The 18,791-nt window shown below is 41.2% G+C and overlaps 1 protein-coding gene across 1 annotated transcript; it reads right to left on the reverse strand.

Moving 5' to 3' along the window:
• Window positions 1-583: 583 nt before the first annotated feature.
• Window positions 584-6,018, reverse strand: LOC106587812 (guanosine-3',5'-bis(diphosphate) 3'-pyrophosphohydrolase MESH1). The gene is made up of 4 exons (XM_014176455.2): window positions 5,735-6,018; window positions 5,554-5,609; window positions 4,984-5,224; window positions 584-3,923 (listed from the first exon to the last, which is right to left on the reverse strand). The coding sequence occupies exons 1-4, from the start codon at window positions 5,844-5,846 to the stop codon at window positions 3,793-3,795; spliced, it is 540 nt and encodes a 179-aa protein (XP_014031930.1). The 5' UTR covers window positions 5,847-6,018; the 3' UTR covers window positions 584-3,792.
• Window positions 6,019-18,791: the final 12,773 nt, after the last annotated feature.

An 18,791-nucleotide genomic window follows, 5' to 3' on the forward strand; every position in this document is an offset into this window, starting at 1 on the left:
CGCCGAGGTCCTTCACAGTTTTATTTGAGACGACTGTACAACCATCAAGATTAATTGTGAGATTCAACAGAAGATCTCTTTGTTTCTTGGGACCTAGAACAAGCATCTCTGTTTTGTCCGAGTTTAAAAGTAGAACGTTTGCAGCCATCCACTTCATTATGTCTGAAACACAGGCTTCTAGCGAGGGCAATTTTGGGGCTTCACCATGTTTCATTGAAATGTACAACTGTGTATCATCCGCATAGCAGTGAAATTTAACATTATGTTTTTGAATGACATCCCCAAGAGGTAAAATATATAGTGAAAACAATAGTGGTCCTAAAATGGAACCATTCACAGAGACAAACTGATATCTTTCCGACAGATAAGATCTAATCCAGGCCAGAACTTGTCCGTGTAGACCAATTTGGGTCTCCAATCTCTCCAAGAGAATGTGGTGATCGATGGTATCAAAAGCAGCATGAAGATCTAGGAGCACGAGGACAGATGCAGAGCCTCGGTCTGACGCTATTAAAAGGTAATTTACCACCTTCACAAATGCAGTCTCAGTGCTATGATGGGGTCTAAAACCAGACTGAAGCCTTTCGTATACATTGTTTGTCTTCAGGAAGGCAGTGAGTTGCTGTGCAACAGCTTTATTCTCAGTAGTTATTCTCACAGTAGGCACTGTAGGGACAGTAATTAAAGGCTATAGTAACAGCATGGAATTAGACTACGGTGGAAATGAGGGAGTTTGAGGTATGCGTCATGGGCAGTGTCAGTAGTAGTAGGGGTTACTTTAGTAGTATTGTTGGGATATCATTTTATGAGGACTCGTGCCACATGGCTTGGTAGAGGGTAACTGGGAGACTGATGAAAGTACTAGGGGCTGTTATTCACATGTCACAAATTAGTGATCTGGCCATAAGGGGAGAGTCTATGTTGTCCTGTTGTCAGGAAATGACCCATGCGTTGCAGTGTGTATATTCCAAGGTGGAAGTGGCACATGAGTAGCAGGAGATAACCGAGGGCACTGGCTGAATTCTGGAGATTGAGTGTACATCATGAGACACGTTGGTCTGGTCCACACACAAATACTATTTACAGCACCTGCAGCGGTAAAGATCGTCATGTCTCTCCTCGGTGTGTGCATAGTTCTCACGTTAAGTGAGGTTCAGCTGCATAATGGGTGAGCTTGAAGACGCCATGACAGAGGAAGCGGAGCTAAAGAGAGAAAGAGTAGATTCCACTGTAGACATGCAGATGGGTTGGGTCTGGGAGCTACTTTAACCGCCATAATTGGGTTGGGTTAGTTGCTTTATTGGTTAATGCATCATATGAAAGGATAGATGTTGGGGTAATTGTACACTGGACAACATTCTGAAGGTATTGATGTGAAAGCATATACAGTTCTGAGTTACCTCAAGAGGATGTAGCGTTGATTAGGGATACGCACTTGCCTACCAGGTGACGTGCCTATCAGGTGGCAAGGGAGGAGATGGGGAACAAAGTGAAAATGACATGGCTTGGGAACACCTCTCGGAGCCTGTGGCCGGAAAGGGGAAGACTGGGTGAAAGCATGAGGCTTTTTAGGGCTTTCATTTTTGCCAAACTCAGCAGAAAAGTATCCTGGAGGCATAGTCAGGCGAAGAGACAGTGGGAATTGTCATGTTATCAGACTTTGGCTTTTCATGCATATATAATTATGCATAGCTTACCACATTGTTAATACTGTTATGTTTTGTGTTTTATTATCATTGTCCATCTATAAATCATTTCAAAGTTTATGTAATGTTGAACAGTATGGAGTTACATGTTCAAAACGGGGGACTGATGGATTCTAAACTTGAAACAGGGTTAATTATCAAGTATCCTATTGAAATATTGAGTGCTATGTTTTAGAGGGTTTACAGCAGAAGTTAATGGTTATCTGTAGGAGGAAGGTATATGGTGGGTGCAATTAAGCTTGGAATATACTGAGTGTAGGGAAAACAATCATATGTGGTAGGCATTGATAAGGGGAGAGTCATGGATTAGTGATGAAGGGGGTGGAGGTCAGGTCACGCTAAGGGAGAAGCAAAAGTGTACTGCCTGTATCACTTAGTTTCCTGCTTAGCAATGAAGATACATAGTTTAGTGAGGAGGAGACTCCACCCAAAGTGGGGTACATATACCACCACTATAGTAACCATGTCTTTGTCGATTCAGCTGTTCAATACTTTGGGAAGAATACACTTGGTTTGAGCTTTCAGAAAAGGTAATATACAGTAGCCTGAAACATTCAGATGAAGGATAGGCCTACCTAGCTACAGATTGTTTTATTTAACCTTTATTTAACCAGGTAGGCAAGTTGAGAACAAGTTCTCATTTACAATTGCGACCTGGCCAAGATAAAGCAAAGCAGTTTGACAACATACAACGACACAGAGTTACACATGGAGTAAAACAAATATACAGTCAATAATACAGTAGAAAAATAAGTCTATGTACAATGTGAGCAAATGAGGTGAGATAAGGGAGGTAAAGGCAAAAAAAGTCCATGGTGCAAAGTAAACACAATACAGCAAGTTAAACACTGGAATGGTAGATTTGTAGTAGAAGAAAGTACAAAGTAGAAATAGAGATAATGGGGTGCAAAGGAGCAAAATAAATATAAATACCGTAGGGGAAGAGGTAGTTGTTTGGGCTAAATTATAGATGGGCTATGTACAGTTGCAGTGATCTGTGAGCTGCTCTGACAGCTGGTGCTTAAAGCTAGTATTGTATACCAGATAATGTAATATAACCAAAGATTTTTGATATCCATTACTGGGCATTACAGGTTTGCCTATACAAAACATTGCCATGGACTTTTCAACTAACTTGGTATTGGCGATACGATCTTTGTTCTCAATTCGGAAGAAATGTGTATCTTATCAAGTGTCTGTGTTCAGATATAGGTGGTTCTCCAAAAACCACAGAATATTCAGAAAGACTGTAAAATCTACACTTTGCACCGAGTGAGGAGTTCCCTCGCCATTTTAGCTGCCAGACATCTTGTATTTCCCAACATCTTTGCAGGAACTAGTCGTTTCTATGCGACGCGGCCACGTATAAGTAGATGACAGCACATCACACAGTGTGACAAAAAATAAAAAAGATCCACACATGCAAGAGGCATTTCTCACTTGATACAAAACGTGTATTTTACTCTTTCTAAATATATTCTGGTTTTTGGAGAAGCACCTGCAACTGAACAGACATTTTAAGGTACACATGTCTTCCCGAATCGAGAACAAAGAAAGTACAAGCAAGAACAGGTTAGTGGAAAAATTGCTTCGGACCCATTCTACTAGCAAAATTTATAATGGCTACTATGGAATAATTTACATATCACCATTTTAATGTATAGCTAATTGTATCCCTAAACCCCTACATTTATATACTTACAAAAATAACACACAAAACAAATCTATACAAAAATATATTTTAGTTCAGTGTGACATGACAGAGTAGTCACCATTAAATATTATTATTTAACAATTTTCACCATTACGAGTGCGTAGCATTCCTTTGTTCAATACAGCTAGAACTCAAGGTGACATTGTTGGTTTTCTTATAGGAACACACAATGTATACAAATTACTGTGCTTAAAATGAAGAATCAAATCATCCATAAAAATAAATCCAAAGTGGGACTTTTTCCTTGTGAGAGCTAAGAGTATATTCCATGGAGAAGCTAACAAAGACAATTCGCTTAAAGTCTTACTCTTTACAAAAGTGTGCATCAAGAGTTGTTCTGTTGTGCCACCCTGTGTCAGACGTAGAGAGGTGTCAAAGCTCAACCCCCCTCTGCTTGAAGAGCTCCTCTAAGTGTCTCTCCAGTGCTGGGTTGGTCCCCCTCAGTCCTCTCACTACCTGGGCTGACCACACAAAGTACTCCTGAACACGCTCTGCCGACCAACCTGGCAACCACAACACAGATTTAAATATATGATATGGGACGGGGGTAAAGAGAGGGACAGTCAGACAACCAGAGAGAGAAGCAAGTGAAGAAACGAGAGAGAGAGAGAAGCAAGTGAAGAAACGAGAGAGAGAGAGAGAGAGAGAGAAGCAAGTGAAGAAACGAGAGAGAGAGAAGCAAGTGAAGAAACGAGAGAGAGAGAGAGAGAGAGAGAGAAGCAAGTGAAGAAACGAGAGAGAGAGAGAGAGAGAAGCAAGTGAAGAAACGAGAGAGAGAGAGAGAGAAGCAAGTGAAGAAACGAGAGCGAGAGAGAGAGAAGCAAGTGAAGAAACGAGAGAGAGAGAAGCAAGTGAAGAAACGAGAGCGAGAGAGAGAGAAGCAAGTGAAGAAACGAGAGAGAGAGAAGCAAGTGAAGAAACGAGAGAGAGAGAAGCAAGTGAAGAAACGAGAGAGAGAGAAGCAAGTGAAGAAACGAGAGAGAGAGAAGCAAGTGAAGAAACGAGAGAGAGAGAAGCAAGTGAAGAAACGAGAGAGAGAGAAGCAAGTGAAGAAACGAGAGAGAGAGAAGCAAGTGAAGAAACGAGAGAGAGAGAAGCAAGTGAAGAAACGAGAGAGAGAGAAGCAAGTGAAGAAACGAGAGAGAGAGAGAGAGAAGCAAGTGAAGAAACGAGAGAGAGAGAGAGAAGCAAGTGAAGAAACGAGAGAGAGAGAGAGAGAAGCAAGTGAAGAAACGAGAGAGAGAGAGAAGCAAGTGAAGAAACGAGAGAGAGAGAGAGAAGCAAGTGAAGAAACGAGAGAGAGAGAGAGAAGCAAGTGAAGAAACGAGAGAGAGAGAGAGAGAAGCAAGTGAAGAAACGAGAGAGAGAGAGAGAAGCAAGTGAAGAAACGAGAGAGAGAGAGAGAGAGAGAGAGAGAGAGAGAGAGAGAGAGAGAGAGAGAGAGAAAGTATCCTGATAGGCTAGACAAACTGATACCCTACGACATTTACCTAGTCAGTTGGTTGGATCAAGAGGCTGAATAAAGACAGACAGACAGCATGCGAGAGAGAGAGAAACAATCACCTGTTGGTGTGCAGCGGTTGATGTCTCTCAGGTTGTATAGTTTGTCAGCCAGTTTGACCAGTTTGGCCTGGTGGCTGGCATGAGGTGCATACTCCACCTGCTGACGCTTTGTCTCCTCCTTGGACAGTGCCTTGTCGTCTGTCACTTCCTGGACGAGCCGCGCCACCGTTTGCCCAAAGACGGCCTGTAACTCTCCTATGCTGGTGTCAGTGTCCTCCACTGTGTCATGGAGCAAAGCTGCCTGAGGACAGTTGGAAAAGACAAAAATATCAGTGAAATACCAGTCATTCCTGTTAACAAACTCTGGCTAACACAAACTCAAGAAATGTTGAACGTTTTAATGAGCTTAACATTGCCCATTGACTGATGCATCATTACAAAGTCATAAACCCCACCTGAATCTAAAATGTATCTTCTTCAAACCTTAACCAAACTGCTAACACTATGCCTAACACTTACCTGAAACACATTTTTATTTGAATAATTTTTTTATATGGGCAGTTTTGACTTTGTGGCTGTGCGATTTTGTGGAAAGCAGTATTTTGAGTGTCTGAAACACAAAACACTTACTTGCAAAACTTCAATGTCTGTGATCCCACCTTCATGGCTTAGGATCCTTGCCACTCCTGCAAAATTATGAACACGGCAAATATAAATGCAGATATTCACGCAATGAAGCCTGAGTGGAGAGATAGTTATTGCTAAGAACCTATCTAGCTGGATAGCTGTTAGATTGTTGTCATAACTGTACCTATTGGGTGCGTGATATATGGAGTTTGTTCCGCGTCTTTACGTCGTTGATTGCGGTGCTTTTCAGCAGCGAAGTTGACAGTCTCCAACAAAATGACCGAATCTGAACTCATGCTGCAAAAGTAGTTATTGACACAATACAGACAGTATATTAACGTTTGATCACAGTTGATCAAACTCGCACATCTCAGTGATGTCAGCGTCGCTGCCTTCTCTTTAAGGGCGCGTTCCTCCAGGGAGAGGCTATACCGACACGCCTGTTGTCCAAAATCATGACGTATATCGCCAGCCTGGTCTCATACACTAGACGTAACATAGCAAACGTAAATCTGGTACGCCATACTAGTATGACATGATTTGTATGACTACATAAGATAGACGGTTAATGTTAGCTAGCAGGTCCACCGAGGCCAAGGCTAGTGCCCTATAAAATCTGCAGTACGGAGAATTACATATTTTACTTTCAGTTTTGTACACCAGCTTCAAACAGCTGAAAATACAACATTTGTGGTTATGGAAAATATAGCGGTTTAGAGGGTACAATGACTCTACAATCTACTTGCTTGTTTTGTAAATTGAAATTAGGTGAACTATAAGAATTTTAGCAACCATGAAATGGAAGAGCATTTCTGCATAGTACATCTTTAAGTATCAAAAGTAAAAGTATAAATAATTTCATATTCCTTATATTAAGCAAACCAGAAGGCACGATTTTCGTGTTTTTTTATTTACGACTAGCTAGGGGCACACTCCAAGACTCATCATTTACAAACGAAGCATTTGGGTTTAGTGAGTCCGCCAGATCAGAAGCAATACGGATGACCAGGGATGTTCTCTTGATAAGTGCATGAATTGGGCAATATCCTGCTAAGCATTTGAAATTTAACGAGTACTTTTGGGTGTCAGGGAAACTTTAGGGAGTAAAAAGTACATTCTATGTAGTGGAGCAAAAGTAAAAGTTGTCAAAAATATAAATAGTAAAGTACAAATAACCCCAAAAACTACTTAAGTATTACTTTAAAGTATTTTTACTTAAGTAATTTAAATCACATGTGCCCTACAAAAAAACTGCTAAACAACAGCCTCTAGATAGCTGCACACTAGAAAAATAAAAGGTAACTACACCCCAAAAAATTCTCAAACATTTCCCATACTTTAAAAGTTTTTTTAAATGTTTGTTTATTTCACCTTAATTTAACCAGGTAAGCCAGTTGAGAACAAGTTCTCATTTACAACTGCGACCTGGCCAAGATAAAGCAAAGCAGTTCGACACATACAACAACACAGAGTTACACATGGAGTAAAACAAACATACAGTCAATAATACAGTAGAAAAATAAGTCTATAAACAATGTGAGCATATGAGGTGAGATAAGGGAGGTAAAGGCAAAAAAGGCCATGTTGGCAAAGTAAATACAATATAGCAAGTAAAACACTGGAATGGTAGATTTGTAGTGGAAGAAAGTGCAAGTAGAAATATAAATAATGGGATGCAAAGGAGCAAAATAAATAAATAAATACAGTAGGGGAAGAGGTAGTTGTTTAGGCTAAATTATAGATGGGCTATGTACAGGTGCAGTGATCTGTGAGCTGCTCTGACAGCTGGTGCTTAAAGCTAGTGAGGGAGATAAGTGTTTCCAGTTTCAGAGATTTTTGTAGTTCGTTCCAGTCATTGGCAGCAAAGAACTGGAAGGAGAGACGGCCAAAGGAGGAATTGGCTTTGGGGGTGACCAGAGAGATATACCTGCTGGAGCATGTGCTACAGGTGGGTGCTGCTATGGTGACCAGTGAGCTGAGATAAGGGGGGAATTTACCTAGCAGGGTCTTGTAGATGACCTGGAGCCAGTGGGTTTGGCATCGAGTATGAAGTGAGGGCCAGCCAACGAGAGCGTACAGGTCGCAGTGGTGGGTAGTATATGGGGCTTTGGTGACAAAACGGATGGCACTGTGATAGACTGCATCCAGTTTATTGAGTAGGGTATTGGAGGCTATTTTGTAAATGACATCGCCGAAGTCGAGGATCGGTAGGATGGTCAGTTTTACGCGGGTATGTTTGGCAGCATGAGCGGAGGATGCTTTGTTGCGAAATAGGAAGCCGATTCTAGATTTAACTTTGGATTGGAGATGTTTGATGTGAGTCTGGAAGGAGAGTTTACAGTCTAACCAGACACCTAGGTATTTGTAGTTGTCCACATACTCTAAGTCAGAACCGTTCAGAGTAGTGATGCTGGATGGGCCGGCAGGTGCAGGCAGCAATCGGTTGAAGAGCATGCATTTAGTTTTACTTGTATTTAAGAGCAGTTGGAGGCCACGGAAGGAGAGTTGTATGGCATTGAAGCTCATCTGGAGGGTTGTTAACACAGTGTACAAAAAAGGGCCAGAAGTATACAGAATGGTGTTGTCTGCGTAGAGGTGGATCAGAGACTCACCAGCAGCAAGAGCGACATCATTGATGTATACAGAGAAAAGAGTTGGCCCAAGAATTGAACCCTGTGGTACCCCCATAGAGACTACCAGAGGCCCGGACAACAGGCCATCCGATTTGACACATTGAACTCTATCAGAGAAGTAGTTGGAGAACCAGGCGAGGCAATCGTTTGAGAAACCAAGGCTATTGAGTCTGCCGATGAGGATGTGGTGATTGACAGAGTCGAAAGCCTTGGCCAGGTCAATTAATACGGCAGCACAGTATTGTTTCTTATCGATGGCGGTTATGATATCGTTTTAGGACCTTGAGCGTGGCTGAGGTGCACGCATGACCAGCTCTGAAACCAGATTGCATAGCGGAGAAGGTGCGGTGGGATTCGAAATGGTCGCTAATCAGTTTGTTGACTTGGCTTTCGAAGACCTTAGAAAGGCAGGGTAGAATAGATATAGGTCTGTAGCAGTTTGGGTCAAGTGTCCCCCCCCTTTGAAGAGGGGGATGACCGCAGCTGCTTTCCAATCTTTGGGAATCTCAGACGACACAAAAGAGAGGTTGAACAGGCCAGTAATAGGGGTTGCAACAATTTCGGCAGATAATTTTAGAAATATACACAGGCAGTTAGAAAAGCCAAGGCTAGCTTTTTCAAGCAGAAATTTGCTTCCTGCAACACAAACTCAAAAAGTTCTGGGACACTGTAAAGTCCATGGAGAATAAGAACACCTCCTCCCAGCTGCCCACTGCACTGAGGATAGGAAACTCTGTCACCACCGATAAATCCAGATTGTCTAGCCCGGCTGATTTGTAGGGGTCCAGATTTCGCAGCTCTTTCGGAACATCAGCTGACTGGATTTGGGAGAAGGAGAAATGGGGAAGGCTTGGGCGAGTAGCTGTGGGGGGTGCAGTGCTGTTGACCAGGGTAGGGGTAGCCAGGTGGAAAGCATGGCCAGCCGTAGAAAAATGCTTATTGAAATTCTCAATTATAGTGGATTTATCGGTGGTGACAGAGTTTCCTACGGCTTTGGTGACAAAACAGATGGCACTGTGATAGACTGCATCCAGTTTGCTGAGTAGAGTATTGGAAGCTATTTTGTAAATGACATCGCCGAAGTCGAGGATCGGTAGGATAGTCAGTTTTACGAGAGTATGTTTGGCGGCATGAGTGAAGGGGGTCTATAACAGGCGGCAACAGTGAGAGACTTATTTCTGGAGAGATTCATTTTTAAAATTAGAAGCTCAAGCTGTTTGGGCATAGACCTGGAAAGTATGACAGAACTTTGCAGGCTATCTCTGGAGTAGATTGCACCTCCTCCCCCTTTGGCAGTTCTATCTTGACGGAAAATGTTGTAGTTGGGTATGGAAATCTCATAATTTTTGGTGGCCTTCCTAAGCCAGGATTCAGACACGGCAAGGACATCAGGGTTGGTGGAGTGTGCTAAAGCAGTGAGTAAAACAAACTTAGGGAGGAGGCTTCTGATGTTAACATGCATGAAACCAAGGCTTTTACGGTTACAGAAGTCAACAAATGAGAGCACCTGGGGAATAGGTGTAGTACTGGGGGCTACAGGGCCTGGATTAACCTCTACATCACCAGAGGAGGAGTAGGATAAGGGTACGGCTAAAGGCTATAAGAACTGGTCGTCTAGTGCGTTGGGAACAGAGAATAAAAGGAGCAGATTTCTGGCCGTGGTAGAATAGATTCAGTGATCTCTTGATGTGGTTTAGGCATTGTTGTGGACTTAACATCAAACTTAGTTGTTTTCTATTTAAAAAAAGTGTTATTTGTAGAGTGAAAATCAGAAAAACAAAACAAAGAAAACATAATTTTGGAAAAAAACAACGGAATCTGGCTAAAAATGTAAACAGATTTTATAGGGCCCAACAGAGAGAGAGAGAGAGAGAGAAACAGTCAGGGTGTCTACCATGTGACCAATGGCCCACCTCTTGGCTGCAGCCATCCTATTTCACAAGTCAACATAGCCTTTGAATGACCAAAACATCACCCATAATATTATTTTGCTATTAAAATGCTCAGAATTGAAGAAAATGTACCTTTTCTCTCATCTCCAAATATCAGGAAGCCTGAAAGAACAGGTTGAGTGGGCGGGGAACTTATATTCATGAGCAAATATGTTTGTAGAACTGGCAAATCATCAGTATGCTGAATTGAATAAAGCAATGCTATGCATCATTTGGTAATTGTAAAAATTGTAACTTTTTTCAGTTTTTTTTTTCTCCAATGTGGATGCAGAACCTGAACTACTATGTAACGACACACTGAACGAAAAATACATTTTATTAATTGATTTGTGTGTATGTGTCATATATTGTTTGTATACAAATGTAAGGGTTACAATCAGCATTACAGGGTCTCTGGGACTGGTAGGACTATCCTTGACTGGCTACCCAACCGCATCACGCAAACTGGCATTTCTTCTCCATGATGAATGTACAGTATGTAGCGATCGATAGAGCAGTGGAATTAAATTCAGGGTGAGTCGTTAGGCGAGGCCAATGACTGTATATGGGCGAGGCCTATCCTTCATCAGAATGTTTCAGCCTATATTACTTTTTATTATCAGTAACTGTTCAAAATAATGAAAGAGATTTCACATTTCTATCTCAGTTGTATTATTGTAGCAAGACGTTTAACATATGTATCAATCAGAAGTTTTGTCCTATTTTGACAAGTTAATCGTACATGCAGGTAGAACTTGCAAATGGTTTATGATGACATCATATGTTATATTCCACTTATGTTACTATTCCACACCCACATTTTGAGGTTAAATATGTGTGAGGGAATATGGTCAAGGAGATTGACTTCTCTGAACTCTCTACTGACTCTCTGTTGGAGGGATTTACATGTCAGCTTTGGTTAAAGTTTATTTGTGTTCTGTGGACCTTGACATTTTCCAAGCTCCTGGGTAGTTTGCTTACAAGATGCAGGAGTTATTTGACTGCGGTGTTCTTTTTTAGGTAGTGTGTGTACAGTGCCCTCAAGGAATGTGAGAAATGTGAGATGTGAGAAATCAAGGACAGACAATTAAGAAAGAGCCCAGTAGAAAAAATATAAGAAGTCTAATTGGTAACCTGAGATTACAGGTGATGTAACAAGGCACTCTGATGGTGTGCTGGGGCCTTTTCTCATTTGGACAAAAGTCCGTCTTCCACCCTCTCTCCTCCTTCCTCTCTCCTCCGTGACCCGGAAACCGATAAGTAGTTTAGTGGTTGAGGAGATGTCAATTCGTAAGAAGCTGAATGGAAGAATGTCCTCCCCTCCTCGATAGCTACCCTTCAAAGAGGATACTCATGTGTGTCCTATCTGAATCCTATGCTAAAATTACACCAGCAAAACACAAAAAAACAGATGAGCATGCTTTGTAATGTTTCTAAAACAATAAATGTATTACTAGTAACAAGTAAATGTGATATACTGTTTAATTGGAATTTTTTGTGACCTGAGTCTTCTAGCCAAAATATCACAGATGAGACAAACATTTTCACCTGCCCCTTTAAGGGCGGGAGGTTACTGCGGTAACATGACCCAAGTAATGTTTGTGCCTGTGAGATTAAGTCTAACTAGCAGAAGCGTTGTCTTTTCTTTCCTAGCAGTTGAAACTCAAACATAGAAAACATCCTACTGTAGCTTGTGAACAAAACAATGTAAATATCCAAGAAAAACAACCTAGCTTGTGAACAGAATAATGTAAATAGCCAAGAAAAACATCCTAGCTTGTGAACAAAACAATGTAAATAGCCAAGAAAAACAACCTAGCTTGTGAACAAAACAATGTAAATAGCCAAGAAATACAACCTAGCTTGTGAACAAAACAATATAAATACCCAAGAAAAACACCCTAGCTTGTGAACAAAACAATGTAAATAGCCAAGAAAAACATCCTAGCTTGTGAACAGAATAATGTAAATAGCCAAGAAAAACATCCTAGCTTGTGAACAAAACATTGTAAATAGCCAAGAAAAACACCCTAGCTTGTGAACAGAACAATGTAAATACCCCAAAAACACAAGGACAAAGTCTCCCTTCAGTAGACTTTAGTTTCAAGTAAATTAGACCAACTGTTATGGCTGTGCGCTTCTAAAAATGAATCTTTCACTCAGCTCTTCACGTGCGCACAGCCCCCAGCCAGGCAGTGTTGCAGCGTGAGGTGGAATAGGCTATATATGATTCGTTTTTATTTGACTTTGTGTGATTCATTTATCAGCTATGAAACAAATACTTTGAAAACAGCTACTGTAGCATTTATTTTACTATAAATGTGATCATACTTGACTTGTTATTCACAAATGTGATTGAAATGCTCGCACTGTGGAGCCCTGACCACCTGCCAATGTGGCTGGAGAAATGAACATCTTACCCGCCAATGCCAAAATCTACCCGCATTTGGCTGATGTGGGTGTTAGGCCCTGTCCCCTTCCAATCAGCTTTCGTTTTGTCGGAGGAGAAAAGCCTGCACACGTTTAAAAACAATATGCTACTTTTCCATTTTTCTATGAAATGTCTTACACAACTAACTTAATTTGTTTTGATCATTTTACACATTTAATTGGGGATCCATCCCTGTAAGAGTCATTTGCCTGACGACGTGCGAGTGGAGTATAAGACTAATTTCATACAAGTGCATTTTCATTCACGTTCCCTTTCCTTGCCGCTTCTCCTAGATTATCTTTAACCTTTTTCAAAAGGAGGCGAGAGAGGACTGATGGGAGAGGATGCAGGAATTGAGCAAATCCAATTGAGAGAAGGGCTGGGTGTGCACAAGAAAGTAAAAGAGGCACTCTGACTGCAGTGGTGGTTAATTTCTTTACTATCAAATGAGGAGAGACAAACTTATCACACAAGTCAGAGTTATACTTAAACTAAATCTTGAATCACTTATTAATAAGGGAGCAAGTCAATACAACCCACACATATAAAGTGAATCGATTGAGTGCCCTAAGATAATGATGGCTGGTTGACGAATCACACTCAGATGATTCGTTGAGAGCCCTGAGACAAAAGTCCAAAGTTATTTTATACCCCTTTCAACCTACATGACGAACAACAGATGTATTGAATGGGTCACAAGGTTAAGATTTGTATGAAAGATACCTATAATTCACAGCAGACAGTATTTGCTGTGTCAACAGTTTTCATTGTGTAGAGACCAGTGTCTGGCCCCCCAACTCCCTACTGGAGCCATGTCTCCCTGGTACCGTAGAGAACAGGAACATTAACTCATGCTCTGGAATGCGGTATCCCCAAAGACATCGGAAATCTCCTGTCAGTGTTATCTCCCAGAGGCCCATCCTCAGTAGAACACACACACAATAGTTATAAGAATCCTCAATTCTGTTGCATAAAACAACCATTTGATGCAATAAAAGTATTATAACATCATCTTGCAATTTTCCACCATACTGGTTAGCTGGATGGTGGTGGTAGTGAGTTAAGGAGGCACTCTTCAGCCTATGATATTCCTTGAAACAAAAGAAAGTAGCGCCAATTGCGCCATTGACATTTAACGATGTATTAAACTGAAGGACTCATGACATGTTGCTATAACTTAAGAATACTGTGATATTTTTCTTCAGATTTTTCTATGTTACTCAAAATGGGTATAATGTGTATTTGCTGTAACATCGAATGTATGAATTTCACCCAAGGCATGTTTAGAACCTACAGGCTACGTATTTCATCCTAGGGACTGTTGAACTGTTTTCTGTACAGTAGGAACATGCTGTGGACACTTATGAGGAAATCTCAGGTTTGTCTCAATGGACATGGATTGAATTCTCAGAATCAATGGGGTGGTCCCATGACACCCTGCCTGGTCTATCAGAGCCTGCCCCCTGTGAGTATCCCTATAACTACAGGACTTGCTAACAGACTAGCAGATCAAGTTTCTTCACGGTGCGGCCACGCCATGTTGAATGAATGAGGCACATTCCTTGGAAACCAAACATCGACGAGACTTATCCTACTCAGACAGAAGCAATCATCCCAGAGGATGATCCTGCAGATGGCTCTGTTGGCTTATTCAAGACAAACTGACTGAGTTCATAATCCATCACGGCTTTGATCAGAGGAAGAATGTACTGCACCGAAAAGCTCTAATATACTTTCCTTTCCTGGACAGAGACAGAGAGAGAGACAGAGAGAGCGAGAGAGAGAGAGAGAGAGAGAGAGAGAGAGAGAGAGAGAGAGAGAGAGAAAGAGAGAGGTGGGTATTGCCTAAAACGATATCATAACCGCCATCGATAAGAAACAATACTGTGCTGCACCTGCCCAACCGTCCAGCATCACTACTCTGGACGGTTCTGACTTAGAATATGTGGACAACTACAAATACCTAGGTGGTTAGACTGTAAGCTCTCCTTCCAGACTCACATTAAACATCCCCAATCCAAAGTTAAATCTAGAATCGGCTTCCTATTTCGCAACAAATCATCCTTCACTCATGCTGCCAAACATACCCTCGTAAAACTGACCATCCTACCGATCCTCGACTTCGGCGATGTCATTTACAAAATAGCCTCCAATACCCTACTCAATAAACTGGATGCAGTCTATCACAGTGCCATCCGTTTTGTCACCAAAGCCCCATATACTACCCACCATTGCGACCTGTACGCTCTCGTTGGCTGGCCCTCGCTTCATACTCGTCGTCAAACCCACTGGCTCCAGGTCATCTACAAGACCCTGCTAGGTAAATTCCCCCTTATCTCAGCTCACTGGTCACCATAGCAGCACCCACCTGTAGCACGCGCTCCAGCAGGTATATCTCTCTGGTCACCCCCAAAGCCAATTCCTCCTTTGGCCATCTCTCCTTCCAGTTCTCTGCTGCCAATGACTGGAACGAACTACAAAAATCTCTGAAGCTGGAAACACTTATCTCCCTCACTAGCTTTAAGCACCAGCTGTCAGAGCAGCTCAGAGATCACTGCACCTGTACATAGCCCATCTATAATTTAGCCCAAACAACTACCTCTTCCCCTACTGTATTTATTTATTTATTTTGCTCCTTTGCACCCCATTTTTTCTATTTTTACTTTGCACTTTCTTCCACTTATCTACTTATCTACCATTCCAGTGTTTTACTTGCTATATTGTATTTACTTTGCCACCATGGCCTTTTTTTGCCTTTACCTCCCTTATCTCACCTCATTTGCTCACATTGTATATAGATTTATTTTTCTACTGTATTATTGACTGTATGTTTGTTTTACTCCATGTGTAACTCTGTGTTGTTGTATGTGTCGAACTGCTTTGCTTTATCTTGGCCAGGTCACAATTGTAAATGAGAACTTGTTCTCAACTTGCCTACCTGGTTAAATAAAGGTGAAATAAAAAAAATAAAAAATAAAAATTGCGAACGACTGGGTTATTTGTAGCTCCAGAGCTAACGACTATTCAGAATGAGAATATAGTAAATTTACTGTTGATTAGACTATTGTTGCTATAGTAATTGATGGTATAACGGTTTATGATAACTACTGATATAGTTAATTCAAGGGTTTATCTATATCCAACCCTTAATGGTGCCCCTCAGATTTATTTGGATAGGATAACCCAATTAAGCAAATAAATCACATCAATTAATTATTACTTTCCAGTTGAAAGAGAGCCTAATGCCCTGATGAGAGGAAGAGTTGGGAAAAAGTGATAAGCACACTAGGCTACATACAGTGATGCCCAAGACCAGCTTATCGTAAATTGAGTCAATATTATTTTCCCCTCCCCCCAATACAATCTAGACTCTATTGTCCCCAAGTACACAGTTCTTTTCTAAGTAGATATGGAATTAGCCGATGCCAATGAGATACATGGACACTGAAAAAAAAATATAAAATAAATATGTCAATAATTGTCAGTAATTGTTATATGGTTGTGTGTGTGTGTGTGTGTGTGTGTGTGTGTGTGTGTGTGTGTGTGTGTGTGTGTGTGTGTGTGTGTGTGTGTGTGTGTGTGTGTGTGTGTGTGTGTGTGTGTGTGTGTGTGTGTTTGTGTGGGTGAAAGGGTGAATGTGTGTGTATGCGCTTGGCTTGGGTGTGGTAAAGGAGGGAGAATTGGGAGGGGTGGTGGAGAGTGTGGTTGCTAATTTCTGTATTACCAAATGAGGAGAGACAAACTTCACACACACCAGTCAGAATTTATACTTAAACTACAATTTTAATTATAAGAGCTTTGCATTAGCAGTTTTCGACTTTCAACGATTCACCATTTCTAATGACCCGTTGAGAGTGTTGAACACAATGACTACTGAGATCTTTATAGCAAGATCCACCCCCTTTTGACATGACAAACCACAGATAGTTTGGAACGGTTCACAAAGAAAGACTGTTTACTTTAGAGAGGAGTATCCACAGATAGATAACATTCGCTATAAATTATTGTTCAGTTTGATTCCTAATGACGAGGTTCTAATCTCGTCCCTGGTACTTCATAGAACAAAAACACCATTTCATCCAATGGCATATATCAATTGTCAACTCTAGATACTCCCATCTCAAGGAAACCCCCTCTTGACCCCACTCCTGGACAGGCTCACTGGGTGGAGTGAGCCTCTAGGCCATATACTATCACAGGATAAGTGCGAGATCTAAGAGACCATGGTCCCAGACACTGCCATAAACCTCCTCACAATAAAGAAAAGGAGGGAGTGACTTGCTCACAGACATTGTGGAGACAAGTCATTGGTTCCCCATTAATCACGCCATCCCTTCACATGGTTTAAGAATAGGTAAAGAGACATTCACATATGAAGACAATATTTCATTCTGTCCTCCTCTCTTGCTGATATTCTGCATAGCAAAAGAGACAAGTAAAAGACAAGTCTGACAAGTCTGACCTCTCCCCTCTCTGGGCCCCAAGTGACTGAGCCCCAGCTAAGGGAAACGTGCAACTGAAAGACACCAGAGTTCAAAGGACACTTTCTAATGACAAGTATCTCACACAAGCATATTATACTAATAAAACATCTTCATTATCTATGTTACCCAACTAGTTCTGATTCATCCCCCACAAGAGCGATGGATTTGGTTTGGTAGAGAGAGAGAGAAGGAAGGACCTAATCATACAGGATAATAAAGGATAATAAATAAATAAAATATTATACTTGCAAAAAGAGTTCTGGACCGATTAGGAAAGGATGTCGAATCATTATTATTCCTTGTCTGTCATAATAACTAAGATTCAATTGTGGTTATTGGTGAGAATGGAAGGGTGTTTTAACCAGGGGACTGGGATGGGGTGACTGGGAGGGCATCAGACACTTCTCTGAGGTGTACGTGGGGCATCCACTCATTTCAGTCTTTCGGTGGAGCTACTCTTCCCAAGTAGACCCCCACCAGCCACTATACTTTAATGTAATTTATAAGGTAACACAAACCGGCCACAGTACATAAGTGGCAGTCTTTCTCCAATGTATAGTACATATCAAACAGGGTTTATTAAAAATACACTAATAAACAAATACAAGAACATGTTTCAGTTTAATACAATACACTAATAAACAAGATATAGATTCAACAAAAATGTTGGTGCCGAAAAGGCTTTCCACCGTCTCGAATGGACTTTTCTATTCAAAACTTTGGAAGCTTTGAACTTCCAGCTGAAATAATACATTTTCTAAAAATATTATATAAATGTCCTAAAGCAAAAATATACACAATTAAAACATAATCTGATGAAATTGCTTTAGAAAGGGGCACAAGACAGGGATGTCCCCTCTCCCCTTCCTGTTTGCACTGGCAATTGAACCTCTTGCAGAGTAATTAGAAAGGACACAAATGTAACAGGTATCAGTATTGGTAAACATTAATATAAAGTAACTTATTTGCAGATGATCTCCTGAAATACAGTGCATTCAGAAAGTATTCAGACCCTTTGACTTTTTCTACATTTTGATAAGTTACAGCCTTATTCTAAAATGGATTAAATAGTTGTTTCCTTCCACATCAATCTACATACAATGCCCCATAATGACTAAGCAAAAACATGTTTTTAGAAATGTTAGACATTCCTTCTCATATTTATTGGTGCACCTAGCAACTTAACAACAAAATAAAGAGCAGAACATCTCTTTGAAAGAGCACAACTTCTCATTGATAATCTGTCATGTACCATGAAATGTGTCTGAAATAGGGAAAATATAGTTACAAAAAAAAAGTTATCCAAAATGCGTTTGAAGGAAACATATCAAATTACAATTTATTTAAAGTGGGGTACAGAGGGGGGAGGAAGGTAAAGAAGGAGGACGAGAGCAATAGAGGGGGAGGAAGGTACAGAAGGAGGGAGAGAGATACAGAGGGGGAGGTAGGTAAAGAAGGAGGGATAGAGAGACAGAGGTAGGAGGAAGGTACAGAAGGAGGGATAGAGAGACAGAGGTAGGAGGAAGGTACAGAAGGAGGGATAGAGATACAGAGGGGAAGGTAGGTAAAGAAGGAGGGATAGAGAGACAGAGGTAGGAGGAAGGTACAGGAGGAGGGATAGAGATACAGAGGTAGAAGGTAGGTACAGAAGGAGGGATAGAGAGACAGAGGTAGGAGGAAGGTACAGAAGGAGGGATAGAGAGACAGAGGTAGGAGGAAGGTACAGAAGGAGGGATAGAGAGACAGAGGTAGGAGGAAGGTA

The sequence above is a fragment of the Salmo salar genome, chromosome ssa26, assembly GCF_905237065.1.
Source record: "Salmo salar chromosome ssa26, Ssal_v3.1, whole genome shotgun sequence".
In the NCBI taxonomy this organism is placed as follows: Eukaryota; Metazoa; Chordata; class Actinopteri; order Salmoniformes; family Salmonidae; genus Salmo; species Salmo salar.